Source organism: Tauraco erythrolophus, chromosome Z (assembly GCF_009769465.1).
Source record: "Tauraco erythrolophus isolate bTauEry1 chromosome Z, bTauEry1.pri, whole genome shotgun sequence".
Lineage (NCBI taxonomy): Eukaryota > Metazoa > Chordata > Aves > Musophagiformes > Musophagidae > Tauraco > Tauraco erythrolophus.
Genome location: NC_141496.1, coordinates 69,527,224 through 69,539,816, shown reverse-complemented (window position 1 = coordinate 69,539,816; position 12,593 = coordinate 69,527,224). Strand labels below are relative to the sequence as shown.

The window sequence follows — 12,593 nt, the reverse complement described above, 5'->3', positions numbered from 1 at the left end:
TATAAACACCCCCAAATCCTTCTCTTCAGGGCTACTCTCAACCCACTCTGTGCTCAGTTTGTATTTGTGCCTAGGATTGGCCCGACCCAGGTGAAGGACCTTGCATTTTGACTTGTTGTAGCACATGCAGTTAGCACTGGCCCACTTCTCAAGCCTATCAAGGTCCCTCTGGATGGCATCTCTTCCCTCAAGTGAGTCCACGGCACCACACAACTTGGTGTCATTGGCAGACTTACTGAGGGTGCACTCAATGCCGTCATCCATGTCGCTGACAAAGATGTTGAACAGCACTGGACCCAGAACAGACCCCTGAGGGACACCGCTTGACACTGGTCTTCATGTAGACATCGCACCATTGACCACAACTCTTTGAGTGCGACCATCCAGCCAGTTCTTTATCCACCAAGTGGTCCATCAGTCAAATCCGTGTCTCACCATTTTAGAGACAAGGATGTCATGTGGGACAGTGTCAAGCCTTGCACAAGTCCAGGAAAACAACATCTGTTGCTTTACCCACGTCAACCAGCACTGTAGCTTTGTCGTAGAAGGCCACTAAATTAGTCAGACACGACTTGCCCCTAGTGAAGCCATGTTGGCTGTCACCAACCACTTCGTTATTTTTCATGTGCCTTAGTACAGCTACCAGGAGAATCTGTTCCATGATTTTACCTGGCACAGAGGTAAGGCTGACTAGTCTGTAGTTTCCCGGGTTGTCCTTGGTCCCTTTTTTAAAGATGGGGGTTACGTTTGCCCTTTTCCAATCTGTAGGAACCTCACCAGACTGCCAGGACCTCTCAAATATCATTTTACTTATACATCTTTGCTTATCATTTCTCCTATCTACTTAAACCCAAAATTTGAAACTGAACTCGTTTGTTGTAACACAAGAAATTTATATTTTATGCAGAAATTTCCTAGAATCAACACTATTGTAAAACTGGTAAAAAATGTCATAGTCAATATATTAAGGCAATGTTTGATATATATACTTATTTTATATACAGTAATAGATATTTTTCCATAGGCAGTTGTCCCTCTTACATTTCACATTCCATAACTGAAACCTCTTCTCTTTTCCCATTGATAAAAAAAAGGTTTTCAAACTGGGAGCAGATGACAAGGAACCATTACTGATCTTAGGAGTGGCTTTGCAACCAGGCAGTGACAAAAATCATTTCTGTCAACCCACTGATGTGGCTGTGGATCCCATCACTGGCAGCGTTTATGTCTCTGATGGCTACTGTAACAGTCGAATCATTCAGTTCTCTCCAACTGGATTGTACGTGATGCAGTGGGGAGAAGGTACAGGTCAGAGCTCTTGGTACTTCACCCGTGCTGCTGTTATCATGAACTTATCATGAACTCTGATATTCCTGATGTTACTGTTACTTTTATTGATAAATTTCTCGTACTGAAACACCTTCCAGGCCCTAGCTGAATGTAAGCCTTGTCATTGCATTCCAATTTTCTTTCTTCTATTCATACAGCTACTTGTAGTAGTTACATATTCACGAAAAATAAAAAATGGGAATTTGTTAGCGTACTTTCAGGACAAGTATTTGCATGCCCTATTTTATAAAGAAAATGTCCTGGCTTTCACAAAAACCTTATTTTTTTTCTTAAACATTTGATCAAATAGTATAAGCATTTACCATTTTTACAAGATTTATGCCATGATCCCATCTATTTTAAGTTTTGTAATTACATTTTGTAATTACATTTCTGCCTGACTCAGATTTATGTATCATCCATTGAACTATGCCAAATATTATAGGGAAATAGCAAATTCATAAATTCAGGATTTACAAAGACAACACAAAAGACTACCACGACTTACCTACCTAAACAAGTAAAACTGCTAGGAGAAGAAAGCAAGCTGACTTTGTTCTTTTCCCATTGTTATATTGCGTTATGTGACATAGTGCTGTTTCTAAGCAAAACTGATAGTTTCAGTGTGTACTTTAACACAGACTTGGATATTTTGTATTGCAGAGACTTCTTTAGGCAAAGCCAGACCTGGGCAGTTTCATATCCCTCACAGCTTAGCCCTGATCCCCGACTTCAGTCAGCTGTGTGTTGCAGACAGGGAAAACGGTCGAATTCAGTGCTTCAGGTTAGAGACTGGGGAGTTCATGAGAGAGATCAAGCACAAATCGTTTGGAAGAGAGTTGTTTGCAGTTTCATATGTCCCAGGTAAGCTTTTTTCCTGTTCTTCAGATTTCAAGTAGTTCCTTTATGCCAGTATGTCACAGTACACAGTGTTATTTCATGAAGAGTGCTATCATGTTGTCTTAGGCCAGATATTTATTCTCTTTCAAAGTAGAGGTGATGTAATGGAAAACTTTAGAACTATCCTGTTTTCCTATTTGCGGGATGAAGGAAGAAATGAGAAATGACTGATTAGACTCCCTAAATGCAATGTCAACGAGTAGAAGATCTTGTTTGCTTCCTAGTGACTGCACAGCCAATAATTAGTTAATAATACCATTTAAAAATACTCATTTCTAGCTCCATTGAAGAAAGCAAAATAGCGAGTTTCCAAACTATCAAGAAAAGTTTTGGGTTCTGAAAGCAAACAGTTTGGAAAAGTTGGTTTTTTTAATATCACAATCTGGTTAACAATTACTGTATTAAGTTTTTGGGTTAGTTTTTTAATACCAATACTGAAGGTAATGTAAATGTCAAGAACTGAACAAGGAATTTTGGCATGTCAGCCTCTAACTCTGTAGTTGATAAGAAATTGAATACCAGGGTTATCTCTCTTGCATCTATGAAGAACGTAAGAAATGCTGTACCGGATGAGATACTTGATACCCGTAGCCCAGTGCTCTACCTTTGTCAGTGGCAGCAAGACAGACATTCTAAGGAGAATGTGTAAGCCTGGCTGCATTTTGTGGTCTGATCCTCTCCTAGTCCCCATGCATCCACAAGCACTTTATTTAAGGGTGTTAGGAGGTAGCTCCTGACCTCTTCTTCATAATGTTTTTCTGTGGTCCAATAGCCCATGAGTTTTCCTAATGCCGTTTTGAACTGGCTTGTACTATCTGCCTCCTTGTCCTCCTGCCATTACAGGCTGCAGAAGTTCACGACCCACTTTATTTTTTTAATTTTAAAAAGTGACCTAGTTTCATTGAGTGCTGCTCAGTCCGAGTATTTTGGGAGTTGGTGAATAACTGTTCCACAGTCACCATATCTGCTGTCTCTTAGCCTTCTTCTCTTCAAACCAAAGAACCCAAGCCACCTTAGTCTCTATAAGCCATGAAATTGCTTCAGCCCCTTGACTAATGTAGTTGCCTTTCTCTTGTAGCGTCTAGTAAAACAGCATTCACTACTCAAGATGTGGGCATGCTATATTTTTGCATAGTGGCAGAACTGTCCCCTCCATTCCTAATTCTCTTCCTGATGATGCCCAACATTCTGTTGAAATTTTGGCTGTCACTGTACATGGAGTCAAAGATTTCAGAGACCTTTCAGTGTTGGCTTGGAGATGTCTCTCCTGAGTTTTAGCTGGTGTTCCAAGCTAAACATCATGTAGGCATGAGCTAGATTATTTTTTTGCAGAAGCATTGCTCTACATTTGTCTTTACTGAAGCTCTTCTGCCATCTCTTTGACAACTCACTTACTCTTTCCTGACTTTCTCAGTATCATCAAGCTTTTGACTATTCCACAGAACTCAGTGCTTTCCTCAGACTGGGAGATGTCACTGTTCACCCCGTTTTTCAGGTCACTGATGAAGACTATTGAATGAAATAGTTTTTGGCTCTGATCTTTGCAGGATCGCGCTACTCAAACTTCTCTGTCCTGAAAAATGATAAGCTCTACCCTTAAGTTCTGCTCTTTGCTTCCTGTTCATTAATGGATATTTCATTCAGCCCTGTGACAACTCACATTCTTTAATAACTTCTGATGCACAACCTGGTTAAATGCTTTCTGAAAATCCAAGTAGGTCTACAGAATCTCGTTTACCTATGTGCTTTTTCTCCCCATTCAGAGGTGAGGCACAATTTCCCCTTAGAGAAGCCATACCAACTTGTTTCTGACAGGCCACACTTACCCAGGTCTTATATTTCATTATGGATTCTACCATCTTACTAGGGATGGAAGCCAGAATTGTTCACATATAGTTCCTAGGCACCCTTTTGAGCCTTTCTCGTAGATGGGCATTACTTTGGCAGTCTGCTGTTCTTCTGGAGAAGTGGCTGTTTGCAGTGCTAGATTACTCAGTTTGGCCCGAGGTCTGTAATTTCATGTTTGAGTTCCTTCTGAACTTGAGTGAATGCCATCCAAACCTGGTGAATTATTAACCTCCAACTTGTTTAACACCTTTTATGTATCTCCTTCCAGTTGACCTGGCTCCTCTGACCTCTTTGCTGTGAAAAAAAATGCGTGTCAGAATCTTCCCAACATACTCAACAGAAAAAACTGACAAAAACTGAGCTTCTCTGCCACAGTCTCCTCATCCTGGAGTCCTCCTTTCACACCTTTTCCTCTTGTGGTCCCAGTGATTCCCTAGCAGACTTTCTGCTTTTGATGCACTTAATGAACTTTCCAGTATCAGATCAAACATTTTAGCAAAGCATTCTTTACTTGTTTGGGGTTTTTTTTAGCCCTTTCAGATTCTTTTTACATTTAACCAATCTGTAAAACATTGCCTTATTCGTTCTGATTTGGCCGAAGTGTGCATCTCTTAAATGCCAAACTTTCACTTGTTACACCTTACTTAACTGTCCTCTTGTGATTTAGTTTCCTATTGAGTTACCTTTCTGTCTGTCTGTCTTTCTTTCAGACAGGGTTTTTTCATCTGTACTATTAAAATTCCTCTTTATTGTAGTTTGCTATGTGTGGGTTGTTCAAGCAAATATAATGTTTTTGCAGGTGGTCTCCTCTTTGCAGTTAATGGAATGCCTTATCCAGGAGAGGCAGAACCAGTGCAAGGATTTGTGATGAACTTCTCTACTGGAGAAATAATTGATACTTTCATTCCACTTAGAAAGGTAGAGTATTGCACAGAGTGCGTGGTGCATATAATTTTATATATGAGAACGTTGGTAACATCCTGCTTCTCCAACTTTCATAAGACTTACAGGAAATAAGATATTTTATAATGTAAGGTATTGAAAAGGAATTCTTTATAATATTAACTTAATAAAGACACTAGAATTTTGGGTCTTAGTTTCTGCATATGGTAAAGAAAATTATACTACCCTCAAGATGATTCCTACAGATAATACCTTCAGTCAGGATAAGCCTACTTTATTGCTGTCAGACAGTTCTTAAAAGCTAATTTAAGAGAATAATGAACAACTTGAAATATTCATATATTTAGGTGCTAGTAATATGTCAAAAAATAGAGAATATTTCTAAGCAGAAATAAAATTCAACTGTATGATTACATCCCTTCTTTACAGAAGAGAAGTGTGGAAATAAGGCTAAATGTCATTCATAGTGTTGTACATAAAAATTGTGTTTCTTTTTTAAAAAAGTTTCCATATATTCTCTTAGACTAAGGAATGAATGTTAAGATTCCCATTTCTGCATAACGCATATACTCTATTATTTGCAGTCCAGTTTTAAATTATGTTAGAGGTTTTTTCTGAGCCAAATAGCTGTGTTGCATACAAACTCTGACAAAAACTAAATGCGTGGGCTTGAAACGAAGATTCATGACTTCTTAAATATGTATTTGATATATAAATATAAAATTTGTTTAGTATGAATGCATCTAATAATCTCTATGTTGTTATCCCTGGAGAAGGCAAACTTACAATAGAAATGGAATTCCTCTCCCTTCACTCATGTTAGGCCTTCACACCAGCACCTGCTGCCTTTTCCAGACTAAGGACTGAATATGACCAGCCTCAAGTTAAGGGTTAAGGAGGCCTCATGAATGTGTAGACGAGAGTAATCTGTGACTGCCTGTCTTCACAGAGCTTTGAGATGCCGCATGATGTTGTTGCTTCAGAAGATAAAACAGTATTCGTTGGAGATGTTCATGCCAGAGCAGTGTGGAAGTTTGCATCCACAGAAAGTATGTTCTTTTGTTCTTAATGTCACAACTTCACGTTTTATATCTTTGGATCAGTACCACTTATCTGGTACCAGTGGCAAAGAACCTGGTGGCTTAATGACAACAATATAAGTACACTAGAAGCTCCGCCTGCAGAAGTTGTGTGCTACTGCTCAGTTTTGATTAAAAGACCATTCTTCAGCATTGCTGCATGCTCTGCCAAAGGAGAGTCTTGAGCACGTGAGTTTGTTTGTCACAGGAGGAATAAAAATGCATTTGCCTCATGGTAGAGGTATCCCTATCCCTTGTCATGTCACTACCTGCTCAAACAAAAGCATGACTCTTAAGCATTTTAGTAATTTTAATGTATCATTTGCTGAAAAGTCAACTGCTTCCTTTGAGGTTTTATCATATAGGAAACTCCCAGGGGCTGAAGTGAAAACACAAGTCAACTTAAAATTTATATTAATTTCATTGTTATTATTTATCATTAGAAAATGAATCTAGTATAATTTGACGTCCTGTTTTCATGAAGTGGAAACACTTCCCAGTTTTAATCTAGTAAACCCGAAGCCAAGCAGCCTGACATCAGGAAGAGGGACCTCATTAGTCAGACATCAATTTATTAGGGTTCAGAGAGAGATTAGATATTTTACAAGAATAAAAATATAATTCCCTGTTACATTATATTGGATAAAAATGTATGAAAGAGATAGAGCCTTGGGCTTCAGGGCGCTAGTCAACCAGTAAGAATCTGGTTGACTGATTCCTGTTATAAAGGAACTTCTGACAGCCATATTTGTCTGTTTATAATTCATGGATTTTCCTTTGGGACATCTGGTATCAGCTGCTGTTAATAACAGGAAACTGGCCCAGATAAATTGTAGTTGTGATGAGATGTAGCTTTTTCTTCATATAGTAACCTGAAGAAGAACACTTCTAGGCTTTTATTGAAAGAAATATTAAAACAAAAAAATAATGGAATTATTCATCACTTACACGTTTGATAAGGAAAGTCCTTGTATATCATTTTCTTTTTAGCTTTTGCTGCAGTATAAGACTGCAGTAGCTAAGGAGCGCTGATTGAGCCAGCCTTTAATCCATTGTGATTTTGGTTGTAATTAAGAGTTTTATTTTTGTGGGAATCCCTGTACATTTACACATGCCCATAAAATCTGTGGCATAAGAGTTAATTATTGCAAACACCTTTCATGAATCGAGCTCTTTTCTTTTTTCCATGGCCTTGTGAGCTATTCAATGGGTTATGTTGACTCTCCTTGGTGAAGTTCAGATGCTGATGGGATTGTTTACTGTAGGATGGTATTGTACATTTGAGAAACCTAGCAGGAAAAGGTCACTGAGTGTCTTTCTGAAATGTCAGTTGTTCTGAAGAATAATTTTTTTTTTACAGAAATGGAACATCGGTCAGTTAAAAAGGCTGGTATTGAGGTACAGGAAATAAAAGGTTAGTCTGATTCATAATGGGAGTGAAGGAACCAGTATTTTCACGTAGACTAGGACTGCTTCTGTCAGGTTGCAGGGAAAAATGCTAGTTTCACTGTTGTTTTATTTTTCACCATCATTTCATACAGTGAGTAGATAAAATGGGCTGGCCCGGGAAGCGCTGGAAAGCAGCTTTTAACAGTGTTACCTAGAAGACCCAATTTTACAGCCAATCTAAACATTACACTTCCAGTGACGACAAGTGCGTCACAGACACTAAGATAAAAATCCAACTAGTGGATTAATTCCATACCACCATCTGGTGTGGTCCAGATTGGTATCTGTGTCAGCTCCCTTAGATGCAGAAATAGCTCTGAAATATAACTGTGATAGTTACTCCCCAGCACCCTTCCCCCTGCTCCACAACCCTCAACCACCAAGAAAGGGTTATTCAAAGTGGCAGTTTGCTTACCTTTCTGCATAGTCTTTCAGTACACAGCCTTGTCAGTCACACCATATGGCAAAAAATGTGATTTTTTCTATTTAGATTTATTTTCCTAGATTTACTGATTGCTTTTTTTTCATTTATCTGCATGAAAATGAAAAAAAAAAAAAAAGGAAAATAAAAACATGTAGAAATTGAATATAAGGAAATAAAAAAATACATGGAGAGGATAGAAAGGGGTAAAATAGCAATTCAGTAAGATGAAAACTAATTTTAACCATTAGTATTCTGTTACATAGGTCTTGTATGTTGAAAAGTTTATTTCTGTTTCAGAAAAACAGTACCAGGCTATGGAGAGGCTTTTATAAAATGTTCAGACATTCTTCACTCTTTTTCTTTGGTTGAATTCAGAGCTTGTGTGATTTGCTTTAGCTGTGTATATGCAGACAAAGAAAAATACTAAGAGATCCCATCTGCCAATTGCAAGCATATAGAATAAAGTAGGCTGACATTGTAACGCAATGAAATCCTTATTGTCAAAACTGTTATCCTTCTGTTTTATCTCTCTTTGTACATCAGTCCTCCTGAAGCACTCAAAAGGGGGGTGTTGGCATTACAGCATCCACAGTACAACAAATCTAGGTGTATATTAATGCATTTCAGCTTTCTTTAGGAAGATACCATGCCAACTAACACTTCTATTGTTACAGAGAAAAATGCAATAGTATCACCAGGGTAAGAAACGATTTTTAAGTAACAATCTCTAAAACTGCTTCAGGTATGTAGACTGAAATTAACTTCTTTCAACTCCACTTGAAGGAAACAGGTAGCCAATGGACTTTGTGTCATCCTCTGCTTAGTAAATGGAGAGGATTGTCCTGCACTTTCACAGCCCCCTGGTGACAGAATGTTACTATTGCTTGCACTGCTGCAAAGTGGAGGAAATATGTGGAGAACTATAGCTTTGCCCAGAGATGGGCAAGATGGTGGAGGAAAATTGCTCTTGGCTATTACTACTACTTGAACAGACAGCGTGTTATCATTGTATCTTTGTTATCATTGTATTAGTGTTAAGTGTAAACTGAAGCATTTACTGTTCTTTTGGCATAGAACATCCTTTTAAGTTTGATATAGAATCAAAATGGAGTTGATTCAGAGTGTATTTCTGATGCAGCTACTTCTTAAGATATGCAATTAAATGAGAATTTAAAATATAAAGCCAGGTGGTTTTGCTCATTAAAACTTAGCATATGATCTCTTATACACACACAAAAAAAGGATAGAGGATCTTACTGAAATTGTTTTTCTCCTTGTAGATGGAGAGGTAACATATTAGTCAGGAATGTTGGGATGCAGTTTTTAAAAGCTCTCTAGATCTACAGAGGCAAAGTTCTTTCACGGGATGTAGCAGTTCAGAAAATCTAACCCTTTGTCATAAGTTTATTAAAAAGAACTTTACATGCTTTCCTTTTTGTTTACGATAATACAGCATATTCACATCCCCTATCACCCAAAAGCCTCGGGAAAGATTGAGAGATATAATGGACTGTTAAAGACTATGTTGAGAGCGTTGGACAATGGGGCATGGAAGCACCGGGATACAAATTTAGCAGAAGCCACCTGGCTGGTTAACACGAGAGGATCTGCTAACTGTCCTGGTCCTGCCCAAACACAGTCTCTGCATACTGTGTATTTCTTGTGGAAGTGTTATTATAAAAAGAAGGTATTTAATTGATGTTACATCACACACCTATTGGCAAAAATAGATCTGTAGGGGATTTTCCTGTTTTAAATGATCAATACTTTTTAAGACAAAAGTCTCCCTGACACCCCTCCTTTCCTTATTCAAGAAAAGGGGAGGCATCTTTGCTAGTGAGTGACATCATTCAGACTCTCTCTGCTGCATTTGAGATAACATCAGCAAGAACTAAAAATGTATCCATAAGTGTTTGTCTTTTGCTTCCTTATTGCTCAACACTTCAGGTATTCTAGTTTTTTCTTTTCTTTAATGCCTTGTTCTGAGTTGCTTGTTGCATATGGATTACATATTGAAATTGTCTTCTTTTTTAAGAATCAGAAACAGTTGTAGAAGCCAGATTGAAAAACAACCCAGAATCAACAGACCCTCTAAAGAAGCAGGAAAAACAACATTTGGTCCGACAGGCCAGCACTGGAGTTTCCTTTGTTCTTATTACAACTCTTCTAATTGTCCCTGTTGTTGTCCTGCTGGCAATTTTAGTATTTATCCGGTGGAGGAAGACAACTGTCTATGGAGGTAACCATGAATAACTCTAGAGAACAGGCGTTTATTATTCCAGTCCAAAATGTCACTGAACACTGAGGGATGAGAGTATGAAGAGAGAGGCTTACTGTCCCTTTACCCTTCTCAACAGTTACTGTGGTGCTGCATGTAAACTAAGAATCAGCGTGCACACAGCGACTGCATCCCCTGTGCCTTTAATATTACATCTCAAGCCACCACCTTTTCCAAACATGTATCTAAGAACTTTAATAGGTGCCAAGCCGAAAATTGATATCTCAGAAACGACTAGAATATATTCATGTTATTGTTTAAAATACATAAATTTTAATACTCTGAGAATAGTTTGATTTTCACTTCGGGATCTTTAAATTGTTGAGAACAAAGGACTCTGTGGGTATTACAAAGGTATAAACAAAATGCAAACAGATAACATTTACAAGAGATTATATATTATTGTTCTCTACTACCTTGTGCATTTTGTGAGTCAGACAAGTTTCCATAATGCACTTCCATCCATTGCTGTGAGAGCTTTAATTGGTACTTAAAATGTTGTGTAGATTTGTTCTTAATTCATATTACATATCATATTATTTTTAAGAAACTGGTGGTCTTCAGTATGAGTTTGGTCATTACAGTTAGCATTTTATATGGTATAAATAGTTTTATCAAGATATTCTCATCAAGAGAAGAAATTTTACACAGAGTAGACAAATAACACAGCCACTGGCTAGGACATACTATGACAGAGTAGGTAATTCAGCTATCTAATATTGCTGTGCAACTGAATTGGATATATCTTATTTGAAGATTTCAGTGTGCAGCTTCCTGACTCTTTGTTCAAAAATGTTTAGCACATCAAATATGCTAACACTCTAGATGACTGCAGTACTGCTGTTAATGAATATGATCTATAATAGCATCTTTGCATTCCATTTGGATTGAAACAGTGCTTGAATTTACTGTGTCAAAGACCATGATACAGTTACCTTGGTAAACTTCTTGCACACATTTATGGAAAGTGAGTAGTATATATAGGAAAAGGCAATTTGGTCATGACATTTAATTTTTCTTCAGCTGAAGGATAGAGAGAGTTTCCAGGGAGAAGGATATAGTTTGTGAGAGGGGAAAGAAAGTTCCTCCCAAATACCTGAAGAGATTCACAGATCGTCCAGAAAGCCAGTCTTCTGTGAAGGGAAACAATACCATTTCAAATGTCAAGATGTTTTTTGCAGTGTTGTGTAATGTAGTTGTGCATATTATAAATGGTAAATTTCTTGTTCTTCCTGTAAACCCTTTACAGTAACATAAGTGAACAGCTGAGGGAATGAAATTCTCAGAAATAACTTATATGCCTATGGCTGAATTGGCATAAACTGAACATCTGTGGTATGAAAATTTTGTTAGGAATTACAATTTCACCTTAGTCAAAAAGCTGAAAAGTATCAGTTTTGCTTCTTAGAGGTGCTGATTAATTTGTTGAATGTCTGCGCTTTGTATCAGAAAATACAGATCATTATTTAATCATAGAATACGATATTTTAGCTTGTTTTTTAAATCTCTCCCTTATTTTTCAGCTGATGGGGAACACAAACTTGATTCAAGTTCAGGCAGAATTTTAGGCAGACTTAGAGGTAAGTCTAAGTCACTGAAGGTCTTCCAAGAGCATGGTAACTAGAGGGTTTTTTCCTGTATTCACTTCTAGTTGAATAACAGATTTGATAGAACTTTTTCAGAAGAAGGATTAGGGGCAAACCTCAGGAGTTTTGTGGAAATGTCTTTTACAGCACCTTGCATCCATCATTGTCTGCCTGCCGAAGAGGACGTGTCGCTACCAGTGGCTGTATAATGAGTTATCTGTGGATCTGGTGAATGAAATTAAACCCTTTGAGACCAAGGGTGAACTGGTGGGAACACAAATAGCCTGTGTAAAGACTTAATGAAACAATGGATGCTGAGAAAAATAGTTCGAAACTTCTACTTGGAAGATCAATTTCTTTCCTTTTTGACAATATCTATACTTAGCTTTTGTGGCTCACATGCTGATCTTTAAAAACTGTTTCTGGAAAACACTTAATGTCTGCTATACTGTTGAATGAGTAGATATATTTTATTCCCCCCCATACAGTAAAGCAAATCTTATGACAAGCTTTTCCTTTCCACAGGAAAAGGCAGTGGTGGCCTTAATCTTGGGAACTTCTTTGCAAGTCACAAAGGCTACAGCCGAAAAGGGTTTGACCGACTGAGCACTGAAGGAAGCGATCAAGAAAAAGATGAAGATGATGGCACTGATTCAGAGGAAGAGTCTTCAGCACCTCCACGCCCACCAGCACCTTCATCATCCTGAAACCAGCCTTTGAGTTCTCCATTATATGATTCAACCCAGAATGTCAGATTCCTTTTCCCTTAAGCACGTTTAAGATTTTGTGTATTTAAT

The 12,593-nt window shown here is 37.9% G+C and overlaps 1 protein-coding gene across 10 annotated transcripts in view; it reads left to right on the top strand.

Moving 5' to 3' along the window:
* Positions 1-12,589, top strand: part of PAM (peptidylglycine alpha-amidating monooxygenase) — an 86,444-nt gene extending 73,855 nt beyond the window's left edge. For 3 of the 10 annotated variants that reach the window (XM_086629832.1, XM_009981016.2, XM_009981013.2), the window contains 8 exons: positions 1,095-1,302; positions 1,993-2,193; positions 4,877-4,995; positions 5,930-6,029; positions 7,420-7,473; positions 9,968-10,171; positions 11,734-11,790; positions 12,322-12,589. In XM_086629832.1, the coding sequence (XP_086485958.1) occupies positions 1,095-1,302; positions 1,993-2,193; positions 4,877-4,995; positions 5,930-6,029; positions 7,420-7,473; positions 9,968-10,171; positions 11,734-11,790; positions 12,322-12,503 (1,125 nt within the window). In that variant the 3' untranslated portion in view covers positions 12,504-12,589. Of the gene's footprint in view, positions 1-1,094; positions 1,309-1,992; positions 2,194-4,876; positions 4,996-5,929; positions 6,030-7,419; positions 7,474-9,967; positions 10,172-11,733; positions 11,791-12,321 lie in introns of all 10 variants that reach the window. The other 7 variants (XM_086629829.1, XM_009981014.2, XM_086629830.1 and 4 more) reach the window with 4 other exon arrangements.
* The last annotated feature ends 4 nt before the right edge of the window (positions 12,590-12,593 follow it).